Consider the following 18,827-nt stretch of genomic DNA (forward strand, 5'->3'; position numbering starts at 1 on the left):
TGCGGTAACGGGTCGGGGAGGCGACGCTGCATCCGATGGTGGGCTCCCCGTCGTCCCTCCTGCACCGGGGGTGAAGAAACGCCCTGAATTCCCGCAGACGCCTACGGAGTGGGTCCGGTCCTTTGTTCTCGGCGGCGTCCGGCTGGAGGGCAACAACAGCGGCCATTACAGGAGAATCTGAAACCGCCGGCGAGACGCGACAGGCCACCGAGATCCCCAGAAGTAGCGCAACAGTTTCTTTTGGAGTCTCGCCGCTACGCTGCTTTACCACCACCGATGCAACAAATGTATCCCCCCTGTTGGAAGTTCCTCTTTGATCTCTCGCTACGAAGTGTAATGGAAGGGGCCATCTGTATTGAGTGATCGGCGCTTATACACGGCGCCTGGTTGGACCGTCACTGTGCTGTCCCTGTGCGTGGCGCTGGGCTGGAGGTTGCTGCCCTGTCCCTGTGGTTTGGCGCTGCCTCTCTGGGAGCTGACCTACTAAACGACGCCTGGATATGTATGCTAAAGACTGGGCTCGAGGGTCGCCACACGCTTGCGGATTCCGGGGACAGGGAGCTGGCATCTCTTCCTCTCACGCTATGCCCGTGAGTATCGGCGACGTCCTGGAAGCAATGGCTGCTATGCGAGCTGCTTTTTGTTCCAACGCCCGTGACCTGGAGCGCCGGCTGGACGACGCTGTGCCCGTTCTCTCCTTGGCTGACCGGACGGGCGGTTGTGCGCGGAGCGGATCGCCGAGCCCAGGACTCGGCAGTCGTGTGCAGCCTCTCCGGGGAGACGTAGAGGAACTGATTGTGTGCTTTCTTTTTTGTTTTTCCTTTTTGTTCTATGGGCCTTCTATTCTTTGTCCTTTTTCCTTCCCTGGGGTTCAGACGTTCCTTTCTGGGTGCCACGCAGCGACTCTGGTGTTTTCTACTGCTATAAGATTATCTATCCTGATTGTTTAACACCAGTATTGACTTGTTGTGCTACGATATCCTGCTTATGTCTATCCTACAAGGAAAACTTTTAAAACTAGACCTCAGTCCTTCTGTAATGTATCCTCTGTGTTTTCAGTAAGTTGTAATGTACCGTATGTGTGAGCCCCCCCGGGCTCCTTGTTGACTTGTATTTGCCCTTTTTCTATCAATAAAGGTCTTCAAAAAAAAAAAAAAAAAATATTCCATAGGCCTTTCCCTATATATATTAAACATATTTAAACTTTACAGAAACACAGACTCACTGGATGACGTTATCAGTGATGTCATCAGTGATGTCATTAGAGATGTCATCAGTGATGTCATCAGTGATGTCACTGACCATGTCATGAGTGATGTAATATGTGACATCATCAGCAGTGCATTGCAGGGGCGCGAGTTATAGTTAGCTAAGCTAACTAAAACGGGGACATTTCTAGGCTTTTGTACGAGGGAAATGTCCAGCTAACTATAACGCCCCTTAAACCTATGGTTCTTTCAGTGAATTTCTAAGGTTTTTTTCAGTGAATATATATATATATATATATATATATATATATATATATATATATATATATATATATATATATATATATATTTATTTATATTTATATATATATAATCTCTGTGGCCTTGAGCGGGCCCCTACTCCGATCCCTGCCGTCTCCCCGGGGGGGGGGGGGGGGGGGGGGGCTGAAATCCAACATAGGCTTTTCAGGCCCCCTACACCTTCGCACTGCAATCTGTGTGTGGGGGGCTAATAAACCACCGTACAGACCTGGGGTAAGTAGCGAGAGGGCAAGGGTGAAATACAAACCACAAAAATTAAAACTGTGCCACGTGGACACAGTGTGCCTGGGCTGTGGTGGGCAGTGTGCCCACGACTAAAGGAATAAAAAAAAGAGCCGGGAAAGGTGCCATTCAAAAAGCACAACGGTTTATCCAGAGAAACAGAACAGGTACTGGAAGGGGGTGGGGCGGTACAGTGAAATAAAAACACCACATACCGGGCATTTCACAGGGCCTTGGACACCGCTGACCTTCGCTCAGGCCTGTGCCAGCCCCGTCGGACTGCGAGGCGTGGGTGTGTGGAGGGATTCAATAGGGACGCGGGCAGGGTATGAAGGAAGGGTTGGGTAGCAGAAACATAGGTGAAAACATGCAGTATATTTTAAAAGAACGCACTGCCCCTAAAAAGACACGTTCCCCCTACGCACTGTATGTACACTTCCAGTGCCAACTCTGAACAGTGGCAGACAGGGCGTGGGGGTTGTGTGTGGCAAGAAGCATTGCTTTTTTGTTCAATAGAAAATCACACATAGAACCACATATATATTCTGGCGCTGTGGACAAACCAGGCGCTAAAGAACCCACATGGGGAGAGTTTGAGCAGGGTGGAAAGTAACTAGCACATGGCATACTGAAGACAACTTCTCTAAACACGTAGCATCGCTTCCCCCCAAAAAATTAAACACCGAGAAATACTAAAAGAAGAGACGGGGCGGCGTCATATAGTGTGGTGAGTGCGTTTCAGAAGCTTGTGCGGGCATGGCACTTCATACACCTACTTTCTCAAACCACCCCATCCCTTTTACGAAAATATAATATCGGCCCAAACAAGCAAGTGCCATGTGGTACCAGTCTCTCTGCAGGATTCGGTGCCCATAGGCAGAGGGTTACTGTAGACAGAGTGCGCGAGAAAGAAACACCAGCCGCCATACAGGGAGTGGGCACAGTTTCAGCAAATAACCCACTGTGTACCCTCAAACACCCGCACCACCACTTGTGTTAAAGATCAGGTGGCAGCGGTGCCAACTGACTGGCAGAATTCACTGCCAAGGGCACAGTGTGTGACCACAGAGCGACGCCTCAAAAATCGAAACCATCAGCTCCACACAACACCCCGAGGCCTGTTGAATGGCGGACGGAGGTGGGCAGTGCCCAGGAAATAAATAAACTGCGGAGACTGGCAGTGCCCAGAGCGTTATACACTTCACAATGCATAGGAAAGGAGTGCGGGCAACGAGGGCCGCAAAATTTAAAAAAGAAACGCTCCTAAACAACAGTATTCCTAAATAAAAAGCTCAAAATACAAGTGCAGCCACGGTGACAAGGGGCATGGCAGTGTTATGGCCAATGGTCCGAGGGTGAGAACACATAAAACAGAACGCCCTAAATCTGGACTAAACTCCCCCAAAATATATTTTTCTGAAATCAAGTGATTAAAAGGTTTGGTTGGCACTGCCAGGCTGCAGCGGAGGCCGCGAAGGGGAGGGGTGACTAGCCGGCGGGCACAGATGAGCCAGACAGACAGTGCCCGCGTACTGCGCACAAAGTGCGCACGCACATTTCCCAAAATGCCGTGGCACTGCCAACCTGAACGGACCTGCCCTGCAGACCAAAAGAGATGGCTGAAACACGCGTGCCAGACAAGCACCCACATTCTGGAAGTATTACCCCTCAGCAGCATCCCAAATCAGGCAGACACATGTGGAGTCAGTCTGCAAAGGCTGTGCCCACACCACGAGGGACAGTGCGCATTGGCAGTGCCACCCTAAATATGTAGAATGAGGAGGCAAGGGGCAAGCTTTCTAGAGACAAAGGAAAGACAACTTTGAGAAAAAGGGGTCCACCTTGGCAGTAGCGCGTGATGTGCCCACGAACATCACAAAAGTGCCCAAAGAGTGACACCCAGTGTCTCATTCAAAGCCACGCGAAGGAGAGATATGCCAGGCTGGCGCATAAAACAGCAAAAAGCATGTTCTGAAAAGTATAGCTCCCACCCCCGCGATAGACAAGCGATAAGGCGCACTGGCCGTGCCGACCTGTGGTCCCTGAGCAGCGCCCTGGCAGGGAGACTGTGCCATGTTATAAACACGTCTCTGCAGCACCCCGCGTGTGTCAGAGGGCAGTGCCAACCCTGATGGCTTCTGTAGAGCCCATGTGCGGCCAGACGCTTCCCTATCACAACATGTATGTGCACAGTGTTACCTAGCACCTCACTGGCGCACACGTGCCTTCGCAGCGCTCCTACTCAGGGAAGTAGACAAACAGACACATATATATATATTTATTCTACCAGACGCACCACACCGGCAAATTCACCCCTTAGTAAGGGCACTATCACAGGAATCCGGGCACTCCCAATTGCTCCCTTATGCCAGCCCAGGGCAGACGGGTGTACCAGTCTGGCGCGTCATAAAACAGAAAGAAAGACTACTTTTTGACAATAATGCCAGCCATTTATAATCGCATCTGCCCCTTTCACGAACGTACAGAAACACAAGAAAAGTTCCCTGCCACTGCCAACTTTTTGCCCTATTTTTTGATCCCCAAAGGAATCATTTACATCCACATGAAAAACATATAGATGAAATATCGCTCCCGTCTGTCTCCCTGCGCACTATACATTCAATGAAAACGAATGGTGCGCGCGCCACAGCGAGCGATCTGTTATCAATTATCGCGCCCGTGTCTGGGCACGATAATTGAAAACAGATGTGGCCTGTGCGGGTAACCGACACCAATAGGCCGTGGGCGGAGCAAAGGTGGGACATGCACCTGCCTTTGCCCAATTGCGTGCTGTCTTTATTTGAAAGACACACGCAAAGCCCATTAGCATGTAAGAAAGAAAAAAAAACACATGCACGAGCGTGTAGTGAGCTTGGGCAGCTTTCTGAAGCCCCTTACTAAAAGTCGAGCAAGCAGCACATGCGCGCTGCTCTAGGCTCGACCTAAAACACACTTTTCATGGTTCTATACTAAGGATTTCATACATTTAGTACATTTAGTACAGTTATACATGATTCTCACACATTAGGCCAATCAGAATTAAGCAGAGTAAAATAGTTGCAAGAGAAAATATTTAGAAAATCTCTCATAATTCTACAACATGGGGTGTAGCAAATGGACTAGATGGTGGTCACTCAACTCTGAGCTCCGCTCTGAGTCCCGTGCAATCTGTCATGATCTGGCATTCTGGATGACCTGACATCACCTCAGGGGGTTGAGAATGGTGGGGAGCTGTCTGCTGCCTCCCCCGGGTGTAAGCGATTTTCTGAAGGCCCCCAGCTCAAGGAGTTCTGAGTGACTTGTGAGGTTCAGTCCTTTTGCAGGCCCAAGGAGAGAGCAGGAAGCTGTGTCCTGCTAGGAACACCCTGACTGCTTCCAGGGGGCCCCTGCAATGCTGCATCACTGATAGCTTCCCCACACTCTGGCCCCCACTGCCTTTTACCTGGGCCACTGTGAAATGTTTTGCCATGCGGACAGAGACCCATGTGGGCTTCTGGCGAGGAGGGCATGTGGCATTCTTCGCATCATTGGTGCAGAGATCAGATGGCTGGTGGAAAGAATCCGCAACTGGCCTCATAGACTAGTGGAGACCGGGCCGATGCTATTCCTTGGGGCGCCCGAAGGTGAGCTTTCCCCAAGGATACATACAGTGAGAGAGGCGGGCATCCCACACTTGCTATTCTGTCGCTGCCACATTGTGGAGACCAAAGAGTGCAAACCTCATGCCCTTGTCCACCTGAATTGTGGACTCCCTACCTCATCCCTCTGTGTGGTGGTCCTTACCAGTATCGAGGGTTGAGCAGCGGGGGCTCCCAGTGGAGAGACTGCAGCAGCATGATGACACTCTTGGGTCTCCATGTACCATTGTGGCCTCCCAATTTCTTTGAGTCCTGCACACCTTCCCCCCCAGGGCTGGCTGGGCTGGCTTGTGATTGCTGCAGCAAGGTGAGTACCGACTTCGAAAGGAGCTATGGACAAGGAAAGAAAAACCGTTCAGAACCAGGTCAAAGCCAATAAATTGGCTTGGTCTGCCACCACGGTGGAATAACAGGAGGGGAGATACTCCTACAGGTTCCACTGCCTCCATCCTCCAAGCAGTACAGGATGTTACTGTCGGGGAAGATTGGGGAACTGAGCATCAAACTGTCACTGCTCTATCAAGAACTCTGAAACACAGTTGACAGGGTGACCAGGGATTTGGGGCGACTCTCAGAAGTGGTGGACTACACTAGCGCCTTCCAGGCCATAATGACAGCCCTCAAAAGTAGATCGTGACAATTTGAGGCCAGGGCGGGAGATGTTAAGGGAAGGCCGAGGTTGAACATTATCCAAATTGGTAGGGTTCTTGAGGGGAGGGAAGGTCCCACCCACCAGATTTATTACGGAGTGGATTAAGTCTTGGTTCCCTGCAGGGTAGGTATCTTTCTGCTTTGTAATGGAATAGTGGTATAGGTTGCTTGCCTCTAGGCCCCCTCCTGGACCTTCTCTGAGACCAATTATTGTGAGAATCTTGAACTTTCAGGACAGAGATGTCATCCAGCGAGAAGCCCATAAACTGGGTAAATTACACTGTGAGGGAGTCTTTGTTATGCTCTTTCCATCAATCAATCAATCAATCAATCATTGACACTTATAAAGCGCGCTACATACCCGTAGGGTCTCAAGGCGCTGGGGGGGGGGGGGTGCCGCTACTGCTCGAACAGCCAGGTCTTCAGCTTCCTGAAGGAGAGGTGGTCTTGGGTCAGGCGCAGGTCGGTCGGGAGGGAGTTCCAGGTCTTGGCGGCCAGGTAGGAGAAGGACCTTCCTCCTGTAGTCGCTCTTCGGATGCGGGGGACGGTGGCGAGGGCGTGGTTGGCTGATCGGAGGTGGCGTTTGGGAGCGTAGAAGTTGACTCGGCTGTTGAGGTAGCTCGGGCCTTGGTCGTGTAGGGCTTTGTGTGCGTGGGTGAGGAGGCGGAAGGTGATTCTTTTGTTGACGGGGAGCCAGTGAAGGTCTTTCAGATGTCCGGAGATGTGACTGGTTCGTGGGATGTCGAGGATGAGTCTGGCTGAGGCGTTCTGGATCCGCTGGAGTCTCTTCTGGAGCTTGGCGGTGGTACCGGCGTAGAGGGCGTTGCCGTAGTCCAGTCGGCTGGTGACGAGGGCCTGGGTGACGGTCTTCCTGGTCTCGGTGGGGATCCACCAGAAGATCTTCCGTAGCATGCGAAGGATGTTGAAGCACGCCGAGGAGACGTTGTTGACTTGCCTGGTCATGGAGAGGGAGGAGTCCAGGATGACGCCCAGGTTTCGTGCATGGTCTGTCGGTTTGGGTGCGGTGCCCAGGGCGGGAGGCCACCAGGAGTCGTCCCAGGCGGAGGGTGAGGAGCCCAGGATGAGGACCTCCGTCTTGTCCGAGTTCAGTTTCAGGCGGCTGGTCGTCATCCACTCGGCTACCTCTTTCATCCCTTCGTGCAGGTTGGCTCTGGCGGCGGCGGGGTCGTTGGTCAGGGAGAGGATCAGCTGGGTGTCGTCGGCGTAGGAGATTATGCTGAGGTTGTGTTTGCGTACGATGGCCGCGAGGGGGCTCATGTAGACGTTGAAGAGGGTGGGGCTCAGAGATGATCCTTGGGGGACGCCGCAGATGACTTCGGAGGCCTCTGACTTGTACGGTGGTAGGCGGACTCTCTGTGTTCTTCCGTCGAGGAAGGAGATGATCCATTCCAGCGCCTTGTCCTGGATGCCGATGTTGCTGAGGCGCCGTACTAGGGTGCGGTGGCAGACCGTGTCGAATGCCGCGGAGAGGTCTAGGAGGATGAGGGCCGCTGTTTCTCCATTGTCCATCAGGGCTCGGATGTCATCGGTGGCGGCGATGAGGGCGGTCTCGGTGCTGTGGTTGGCTCGGAAGCCGGACTGTGAGGGGTCGAGGGATCCGTTCGTCTCGAGGAAGGCGGCCATCTGCTTGTTGACGGTCTTCTCGATGACTTTGGCTGGAAACGGGAGGAGCGAGATGGGGCGGTAATTCTTGAGTTCGGTGGGGTCCGCTGTGGGTTTCTTGAGAAGAGCGCTGAGTTCGGCGTGCTTCCAGCTCTCGGGGAAGGTGGCGGTGTCGAAGGATGTGTTGATGATGTCTCGCAGGTGGGGTGCGATGACAGCGTCGGCCTTGTTGAAGACGTGGTGAGGGCAGGGGTCGGTCGGTGATCCGGAGTGGATGGAGTTCATCGTGCGGATGGTGTCTTCGGTGCTGATCGGGGTCCAGGCGTGGAGGGTGGTGGTGGGGGGTGGTTGTTCGGTCATGGTGTGCGTTGGTTGGTTGTTGAAGCTGTTGTGTATGTCGGCGATCTTGTTGTGGAAGTATGAAGCGAGGGAGTTGCAGAGGTCTTGCGATGGGGTGATGTCGTTGTTTCCTGCGCTGGGGTTGGAAAGCTCTTTCACGATGTTGAAGAGTTCCTTGCAGTTGTGTGCGTTGTTGTCCAACCGGTCCTTGAAAGCTGTTTTCTTGGCGGCGCGGATCAGCTGGTGGTGTTTCCGGGTGGCAAGTTTGAAGGAGGTCCTGTTGTCCGGTGTCGGTTCCCTTCTCCAGACTTTCTCGAGGGCTCAGCAGTACTTCTTGGAGCTCTTGAGTTCGTCGGTGAACCATGGGGCCTTCTTGCTGCCGGGTCTGCTGGGCGGGGTCCTCAGTGGGGCGAGTTCGTCCGCGCAGTTGTTGATCCACTTCGTGAGGTTGTCTGCGGCCTGGCTGGGGTTCGCTGAGCTGGCAGGAGGGTGCTGGCTCAGGGAGGTGGCGAGCTGGTCTGCTGTGATCTTGTTCCAGCTTCTGCGGGCGGCCTGTTTCTGGTGGTGGTGGGACGTCGTTCTCTTGAAGGTGAAGTGGACGCAGCTGTGGTCCGTCCATTGAAGCTCTGTGGCGTGGCTGAAGTTGATGTCTGTGCTGGAAGAGAAGACTGCGTCGAGTGTGTGTCCGGCGAGGTGGGTGGGGGTGGACACCAGTTGCTTGAGTCCCAGGTTGGCGAGGTTGTCGAGCAGGGTGCTGGTGTTGCGGTCGTTGTTGTTCTCCAGATGGAAGTTGAGGTCTCCCAGGAGGATGTAGTCGGCGGAGGGGAGGGCATGCGGGCTGACGAAGTCGGCGATGTCCTCGCTGAATTGCGTGCGTGGTCCAGGGGGTCGGTAGATCAGGGTGCCTCTGAGGGTGGTGTTCGGGTTGGTGTGGATCTGGAAATGCAGGTGTTCGGCGCTGGTCAGGGTGTTGTCGGTGCTGGTCGTGAGACGGATGGTGCTCCTGTGGACGATGGCGATGCCTCCTCCCATCTGGTTGGCGTTTCGGTCCCTCCGGACGATCTTGTAGCCCTCTGGGATAGCGATGGCGATGTCGGGAGCTGAAGAGACGTTCATCCAGGTCTCCGTGAGGAAGGCAACGTCAGGGGCTGTTGCGTCTAGGAGGTTCCAGAGTTCGATGGCGTGTCTGTGGACGGAGCGGGTGTTGAGCAGGATGCACTTGAGGTGGGTGCTGCTGGTGTTCGTCTTGGCGGGTGCTGGTGTGAGGCTGGTCCGGATGCAGGAGAACTTGCAGGCGTGGCAGCTGAAAGGTCCGTGGGTACCTCGTGGAGCGGCTAGGTGGCATTCTGGGAGTCGGCCGGTGTTGAGTGCGGTGAGGGTGGCGGCGGAGTACGTCAGGCGGGTCGGTCGGGCTCTTCGGGGGCCAGGGGTCCTGGCACTGGGCGCGGTCCAGGCGCGGACGGGCGTAGACGGGCTTACCTTTGGCGCACCTTCGGCGCTCAGGCGGCGCGCCCGCTGTGCGAGACCGCTGCGCGTTCGCACGGTCGCCATTTAAGGCGAAGTGCGCGGGTGGGCGGAGCAGCTGGGAGGCGGGAGCAGGGAGGGTACAGAAGAAAAAGGGGCGGGGCTAATGGCGGTGGCGGGAAGCGGGAGCGGGGAGGGAGAGCGGAGGGCGGCGAGGTAGGCGGGCAAGCAGGAAGGAGACAGGCACAATGGAGGTCAAAAACACGAAGAGAAAACGGCACAGAAAAAACAGGCAACAATTCAGGTCAAAACACGAAGAGAAAAACGGCACAGAAAAAAACAGGCAACAATTCAGGTCAAAACGGGGGAAAAACAGTAGGAAAACGATCTTGGGCACAGAAAGAGAACAAGCACAAATTTCAGACAAAAACGGGCTAAAACCAAAAGGGGAGCGCTCAAGGCGGCAGCGAAGTTGGCGCTGAGGCAGAGGCAGGCACTGGGGGCACACGCAGCAGCTGGTGGCCGTGCGGCGCGGGGGTGTCCCAACAACAGCATTGCTCCTTCCAGGCAGTCAAGGAGAAAGTCAAGGCCATGCAAATTCAATACATGCTGCACTACCTGCTCACATCAACATTATCTACAATGACAAATCAATGTTATGCCACAGACCCGAGAGCGCCTATTCATTGATGGAGGAACACCCTATTCATTGATGGAGGAATGCCCGGTCCTCAAGCGTGGCAAGGCAAAGGGTGGGGGGGGGGCTCTTCACACATTTGTGGCACAACTAGAGAAAAGAAGGGTGAGTTATTGATGAGGAGGTTATCCGTCATGTCCGGGTAGTGTTGACCTCTCCTACACCATTGGCGCTGCAACAGTTTGAGCTGGCCTGACTGGCTCTTAAACAGAAACTCCTCGACACGGTGCACCGGGTTTACTTCCATTCACAGGGGGTAGGGGCATAAAGTGGATCAGTTGATTTATTGGCTCGCGACTGCAGGCCAACCATCTAGTGTGGTGGCGAGCTGTGGACATCAACAGAGGGGACAATTCAGGTGGTGGATCTCATGGTGGCAGAGTTTTCTTTCTACTGCTGTGTACTATATGCCCGCCAGCAGCACCCCTCTCCTCGAGAGGTGAAAACCCATCGTCCAATATTTGCCCTCCTGTAGGTGGAGCAGGATGAACTAGACCTCCCCCTTACCATCGTAGAGATTCAACAGATTATTACATAAATGCCCTCTGGGAAAACCCCGGCCACCAGTGGATTCCTTTTAGAGTCTCTCACATATTGGCCCTGTATGAGGGTGCCTTTGACAAAGGATAGTTGCCCAGCAACGTACGGAGTGCAACTATCACTGTTATCCTCAAACAAGCACAAGACCCTCAAGGAGTATGCCTTTTATCGTCCCATTTCCCCAATCAACCTTAAAGTAAGAAATTCATGCCAAAGTACTGGGCACTCCTCTGGTCAAGGTGGTGTGCTCCATAGTACACGCAGACCAAAATGGATTCATGCTCAGCAGGAACACTAGGCATTGCCTTCGTCATTGAAGCTAAGGGGTCATTATGATGGCGTGCGGATCACCACCGCCCGACCGGTGGTGTAGATCCGCACGCCATAAGTCCCCGCCCGACCGCCAATTGCCCCCTGCCATATTACCATGGCGAGGGGTACCGCGGCGGACATAAAGTCTGTCCGCGACTTTTCTGCTGGCAGGCAATAGTCACGATTGCCTGCCGGGCGGAAAAGGCCCACAATATGATGGCGGTGCCATCCATATAATGATGTGTGCGGTGGGCAGGCCTTTCCATGGAGGAGACTCCGCCATGGAAAGGCATGCGGAGATTGACTTTGGAGGCCCGTTGGGGGCCCTCGGTGGGGGTGGGGGGTGGGTGACTGCACTGGGGGCTACCTGTGGTACCCCCCTTCATCGCCATACAGAAGGTGGCAGGCACAACATGCACCTTTAACATTGCGGCGGGTGCTGTTTACAGCACTGCCCGCCGCAATGTTATAGGCAAGAATGCGCACGCCGCACTGGCGGGCGCATCCTAATTTGCCTCGTGGGACCGCCGCACCTCTGGTGGTCAGTCCCATTTCCCGTTACGGTGGCGGCGGGCATTCGCAATGGTGCCATAAGTGTTAGCTTGCGCGCATGAGCTTTCAGATGACGACGCGCTTCTCGTGGATATCGAGCATGCCTTTGACACGGTACACTGATTTTCCTGCTATGAGTCCTAGGGTGATATGCATTTTGAGCCCTGATTCCTGCATTGGATTTCTACCCTTTACACAGATCTGTGGGCTCTGGGTTGGGTGGTGGGGAACCACCTGGACTTAGACCCCAAGATAGTCATACTGGGAATCAAGGACACTTTAACGGAGACACTCACATCTTGCACACTCATAGCTATAGGCTGCTTGGTAATGAAGAGAGATCTGGTGAGGCACTGTCAGGAGAATGGATCATTATGCAGCAATGGCGAAGCTGGGCTACAAAGCACATGGGGTGTGACAGAAATATGTCAAAATCTGGTCTCCCTGGAGCCAGGGTAATTGGCCCTGGACTATTGGTGGGAAGTACTCTATGACAAGGTACCTGTAGGAGATAGAAGTGCATACTATGCGAGGTGTTTGAGGTTGCAGTGCAGTTGGAAGCAATGATCAGTCGCCTTACAACACATGTAGGAGCGACTCATATCTTACATTTTATTCACTGGCATATGGTTGTACTTTATTTTTAGTTTGCAAAAATAAATAAAAAGAGTTATAAAAACAATTATTCTACAACATGGAGCTTCACATGGATACTACCTGTACTAGAACAAATATTGTTACAATATGTGTGATTCTAATCATACAGCTAGGTGCAACTGTGAACAGGGGGAGTTGTACCAAACCAACAGTTTAATATGAAAGTCGTTGCCTTACCTGTCAAAAGTACATTTGAGCATTATTCTGCAGGGACATGAAAATACAAGTTTAGAGATGTAGATCACTTGGCATTAAATATCACACACAAGATGGAGTATGAAACCTAAAACCCCTATGTTAGCCAGAGTTTGTGTTTCATTAGTACCATGCATTAAAGTTCAGAAAAACAACTATATCAGTTCAAACTGAATCAAAAACTACTTACCTTGCTCTCAGTGCATCGCCGACGTCGCGATGCAGCGAGTGTAAGGTAAGTGGTTTAATTTATTTTTTATTTCAGTTTATCCTGTCGTATGTTGTCTTCCTCCCAGCACGACCCTCCTCTGCCCCGCCTCACCGCTCTTACCTGTGCCGGTCGCTCCTGCAGCTAGTAGAGCATTTGTTGGTTGATAGTATGTCAAGGGCTGCAAACAGATTAAATTAATTCAGGGACCATGAACGCCACTGCCCACTATCATGCACAATTCATCCATTATGGGAGTCACTACTAATTCTGGCTCTGGTTGAAAGCCTTCCTCCCAAGGATCCAAGATAACCTGAAAATCAAAACAATCTGCAGTTATTTCCCTGCTGCCTGCTCAAATAATGTTGAGGGGTATTGTAATGGTGAGATCAGGCAAATGTTAGCCATGTCTGCTGGGTCTATTCATGGTTTCTTTAAAGCGGGGTGAACTGTACCTGTTTTGAGATAGAAAGGCTCTCTTGTTTCATAGTAGAGCACAATGGTCAAAAAAGCAAGACATGCAATGAGTGAAATTTATTTTATAGCATGAGACTCATGCTAAATAGGTGAATTTTACTAAACTACACACAGGCCTGCCCCATCCCACCCTCTTAGACCACCTTTCACTGTATTTTCAATTGCCATCCAGTTCTGCTCTCTGATCTTCTGACCAGCTACTGCAGCTTCTGCATCCGGCAGACTACTGCTTCTGGACACAGGACTTTAGAGCACCAGAAACTGATGCAGTGCCAGAATCTTAACATAAATATGAATGATAATAATTATTTTGATGGTTATATTAACATGTACGCTTTTAATCTACAGATAACAGGCAAAGGTGGGATTGTTCAGAATGGCCAACAAAATATCGATATCACCAGAAACAGTGGTGAGTGTGCAAGTTATTTTTCTTTCTTTCAGTTTTCTTTGGGGGTGGGTTACAAGAAGCAAAGTAATCCCCAAAGGGCAGTGGAGAACTGTACATGCAGTAGGATATGTAACCAACTTATGGGAGTATAGAGATATGCGGATACTTGTAGACTGTGAACTGAGGACAACTAGGCCTACATATTCTAAAGTTCTCCAGTATTGGATTTTTCATATATTCACATGCTAACTCGTTCCCCATTGTCAGGTTGGAAATCATGGCACATGTAGGTCCCAATCTTACAAGGGACCTTTCAATCGGTATGAGGGTCAAGGCTGACCACATTACTCCCCACAACAAAACGGGTTTGATCAGAAATACACATCCTAGTAGAGCCTTAAGCAGGGTTAGGGTAGATTGTCCAGATGAAAGAGGAGCGCTTCTCAAGTGCACTCCTGCGACAAAAAAGAACTTCCAGCAGGTGCTCCTCTGCCCACTGTCCCAATCTGAGCAAATGTGGAGGAGAATTTCCCTTAGGAGTCCATAACATTGACCAGAACCAATGGGTGCTACAGATTTTACACTCAAGATATACTTTGGAGCTTCTGCAGAAACCACATGCTAAAAAAAAACTAATTTTTACTTTCATAGATTGAGGAAAGATGAATTGACATTAAGGAAAGATAAATGTAGGTTTGGTGTATGTGAAGATTATTATTAAGGTCACCACATTTCAGGGAAGGGAGTATCTCCCAAAAAATAGTTTGTTGATACAATTCAAAAACTAAAGACGCTAGACAAAAAGGAATAAATAGGATAATTTCTGGGAATGGTTGAGTACTATTGCAAGTCTATTTCAAAATAGTCTGACAAAACAGAACATCTGCGGATGCTATTAGGAAAAAAGTGTGGGTTTGTCTGGGACGAGAATTGTCAGAAGCTGTTTGAATCTGGAAAAACGGGTCTTGAAAATCTACCATTTTTACAAGGTTTTGTTCCTGGAGAGGAAACATGTGTGGTAACAAATGCTAGCACTAACATGCATGGTGCGGTGCTGATTCAGAAGAGGGGAGAAGAAGAACATTTGTTTGCCTGTGTATCTCGGTGCCTCAAGGATGCAGAGGTAAACAATTCAGTTATTGAAAAACCGACATTGGCCATATTTTGAGCCCTTAACAAATTCAGAAATATTATTTGGGGTATGAAATTCAAAGAGTTGCCCAACCATAAACCTTTGAGAGAAGTGTTTCGGAAGAAGGGATTGGATGTGGTTTGCTCTCGTATAAGGAGGAGCTGGGGGGCATTACACTACAGGAATATGACTTCGCTGTGGGATATATTCCTGGAGTGAACAACGGGTCAGCAGATTATTTATCAAGATTGGTGGAAGTGGAAGACATTGAGGAGAGGTCAGAAACATTTGTGGATGAAGGGGTGAGTGTATGTGAAGTCACTATGGGAACCATAAAAGATGAGGAGTGGAGAACTGAGGTAGATGAAGATCAATCAATTTCCAAAATAATTGAGGAAGTGGTAGCTAGTCACAGCAAATCATTAGGTAAGCCATGGTCCATGATCCCACATGAGTTATGAGTTACAAATGTCATACTTATTTGTGGGACAAAGTGAGTACCACCATTGGGTTTAGGTGCCAGATGTCTGAAATCTGCACAGGAAGGACTAAGATTGCACTTCTGATGGCCAGGGATGGACATGGAAGTAGAGCAGATGGCAGAGTCTTTATGCAGTGCAAAGTAATTGACAAAGCATTGGTGTGTAGATAAATGCCCATGGAATGTAGGAAGCTTCCAAAATGTCCTTGGGATGGAATAGCTATAGACATTATGGGACCTTACCATAGGGGAACATCTCATTCCTTAACTTATATTTGTCATAGATCCATACTCTAGGTAGATAGAGTTTACCTGTGTAAGAGTTGTAACATCTGCTAATGTGATGACATTTTTAGATCAGATTTTTAAAAGAGAATGTTATCCCAATTCTATGCTGTCAGATAACAGTCTTCAATTCTGCTTTAAAGAAATAGAGAAGTATTTAATGAACTGTGCTATAACTCACAAAAGATGTTCTGTGTATCACCCAGAGACAAATGGTGCAATTGAGAGGGTGAATAAGAAATTAAAATAGAGCATACAGTTAGCAATAGCTAATATTTTGAATTGGAAACAAGTACTTAATCAGGTCTTTGGCATCCTAGACAATCAATACTTTAAATTCCTACAGATCAAACATATTCTTATCACACGGAAGCCAAAGATCAAGATGGAGGAGGTTCTGCTCTTAGAAACAGCATCCAGGGAAACGAGTAGAATCAGGGATTACTATAAAATACTTATTGATAAAAGCCCGGACGACTTGGAAAAACCCGAAGCAGCTTGGGCAACTAACCTCAGTAACCCCGATGTGGATATTTATATGACCCTGTCTCTAACAGCTGGAACTTTCTTAACATCAAATCTAAAAGCCCAAATCTATAAAACGGTATTTAATCTTTACTTTACCCCTGCTAAACTACATCAATGGGGTATGAGGGCCGATGATAAATGTCCTAGATGTGGGTCCGGTCCGGCAACCCTGGTCCACATGTTTTATGGTTGTGACAAACTGGCTTTACTCAAAGATGGCCTTTTGGGCTTTTGGGAATTATTGTTTGGTTTTAGACCAGCTGTAACTCCAACCCTGTTGATCCTGGGCCACAAATATGGTATGTTCCTCGGGGCGGCGGTCTATAGGTTACTTTTGGCCACAAGATGAAAAGATCAGGATCCACCAACCTTTCAGATGTGGCTTGCTAGGCTCCTCGGGATATATAAACAAGAGATGTCTATATATGCCTGTAGAGGCAGACTGGCAAGAGCTAGGGGCTTGAAGATCTGGGCGCTCGTCGCCAAATGGAGTAGAGATGTGAGGACGAATTAACATGTCCCTGTACGCAATGTATTTATTACTGTATGTACTACTACATGTTCTTTTTTTTTGTAAAATGTTATCTTCTTGGTGTAAGCTTATGTTTGTACTTGTATTTAAATTTTTCTGGATATGCATTCAAGAAAAAAAAAAAAAAAAAAAAGGAAACAAGTACTTCAAGACAGGATAACAGCTTATCGAATGTTTCAACATGCAACTACTGGTAAAACACCTTCTGAGTTGTTTAAAAGGAGGGCAGTGAATACTAAGTTAAGTCCAAGATGGATGGTTTGGGGCAAAAGTTTGAAGAACAGCAGAATTGGAGAATGGAGAAATAAAGAGCTGCAGCAGCAAGAGCGAAGCAAGAAATACTTTCACCAGAGAAAATGTGTAACAAGTTAAGAATTTGCTTAAGCAGGTATAGTAAATATAAAAGTACCTGTAGGTTGTCAACCAGGGTCAAAATCCACAAGAGAGAAAAAGGTTGTGAAGTTGTTAAAGACAGATGATGGAAGAATTTGGAACAAAAGTCATGCTGCAACTCTTTGGCCTCAGAATAATACAAGAGAAAAGTACAACTATGTAGGGAAGGTGACTACATTCTCTCAATAGTACTTGCATACTGCCGTCTCTCATGAAGACATGCATCCTGATGTTTAGAGAGAAAGTACAAATTATGTTGTCCAGCGATCTATACGGTGAACCAATTTAAGATGTTGTCAGTGATACCTATGTATTAATGGAAAGCTTCACATAAGTCCAGGTGATCAGTAGCATAGACCTTTGTCAAGTGGGTCACCATATTGGTTCACCAATATCAGTGGTTGGTAGATCATCATTTCCTATATGGAAAGTTACATTCTCTGAGCTACAGTTGGGGTGAAACCCTGATTGGTAGAGTTGGACAAGGCTTTGGAGATCAAGGTGCTTTCACAGCTAGATATCTTTTGTTCTCTCAAAAGCTTTCCCTTAGGAAAAGAGTATGTGTGAAGGGACAGTAAATAGACAGCTCCTTTAGGTCAAGGTTGGATTTTTGAAGAGGCAGCTCATTTGACACATTTTCAGGGATGAGAGGAAAATACCCACGAGGAGAGAGGTGTTGATACAGGGTAGGTTTAAGGGCCTCGAGATGCCACAGTTTAATGAAAGATGGTGGAAGGAGACCGCGACTATAGTAGGGTGATATTATAATAGAGTGTTGGATGGTGTTCCAGGATTGCTTTGACAAATGTTTGATGGGATACTAGGTCATGCAGTGCTCCGGGATTGAATGTACATTGCTGTTACATGGGTAGTGGAATTGTCAATGTGACAATGATTGCTTTGGTTTGATTAATAAAACGTTCATTAACGTCCATTGATTTCTGTAGGGCATGACAAGGACCAGTGTCTGAACAATTTGAATAATACTTTATTTTCATTGTTAGACTCATGAAGTAGTTAGCCTTGGTGGTAGCAATGCACTCTTCACTTTGAATTATGTTATTTTGAGTATTGTGATATTTGCAGTGGATTTGGAGTCATGCCATGGCTTTTCAAGTTTGCCAACGCTTCTTTTGTCGCATTTCTGTTCCTTAATATACCATGCGGCAAACAGGTTTGCTTTCAGTTCTTTAGGCACCTCCTTTCTGCAGAGCACTAGTGGGTATTACTCAGCATGGAGAGAATCATGTCTCAATCAGAGGTGGTGGCAGGACTGAGTAGGATCTGTATTTGCCCAACAGTATCTGATGGGTCATTCTTAATCGAATATGTGGTTGTAACAGATGGTTTGGTTGCCAATTTAAAGGGGCCTAAGGTAGGCAATGCAAATAAGAAATGATCAGTTTAAAAGGTTGGGATATTTGCAAGTTTGGGTGGGTAGGACAGAGAATACAAGCTCAAGGGTGTTTCCTTTGGAATGTGTTGAAGCTGTAATATGGGATGTCAGTTGAATGAGGCAATGATGTTGCATTTTCGCATCATTCATTCTGATCCCCTGGAAGATTAAACTCTCCAGGTTCCATGTTGTTTCATTAAAAAACTAAGTTTCAGGAGATGAAATCAAAGAAATAATAAATGAAGTCTTTGCTGTACACAGATGGGTGTTTGATGAGATGTTAAATGGCAGAGATGTTTGGTGTGAGAGTTCGCCTGTCAGGAGGATGTCCAAAAGAGACACAGGGAGAAAAACCTGTTCAAGATGGTGATGCCTCCTACAGGTTTGTTTGTGTGTGGTTAGTGGATGATTGTACGTCTCTCAGAAATGAGGTCCTTCACTGTGACATCTGTTGTGAAAGTGCACCAGGTCAGTGTAATGAAGACAATGTCTAAATATTTATGAATGATCGACTCAGTTGCATAACCATGTACTAAGCAAATGTTTAAAAGAATAAGGTTTTAAAGGCCAAATGTACAACCATTT

At 48.9% G+C, this 18,827-nt stretch overlaps 1 protein-coding gene across 1 annotated transcript in view; it reads left to right on the forward strand.

Moving 5' to 3' along the window:
* Positions 1-18,827, forward strand: part of LOC146812815 (alpha-2-macroglobulin-like protein 1) — an 820,867-nt gene that overhangs the window by 236,961 nt on the left and 565,079 nt on the right. Inside the window, exon 13 of the mRNA XM_085615206.1 lies at positions 13,453-13,516. Coding sequence (XP_085471332.1) covers positions 13,453-13,516 — 64 coding nt within the window. The remainder of the gene's footprint in view (positions 1-13,452; positions 13,517-18,827) is intronic.

Source organism: Triturus cristatus, chromosome 7 (assembly GCF_964204655.1).
Source record: "Triturus cristatus chromosome 7, aTriCri1.1, whole genome shotgun sequence".
Classification (NCBI taxonomy): domain Eukaryota; kingdom Metazoa; phylum Chordata; class Amphibia; order Caudata; family Salamandridae; genus Triturus; species Triturus cristatus.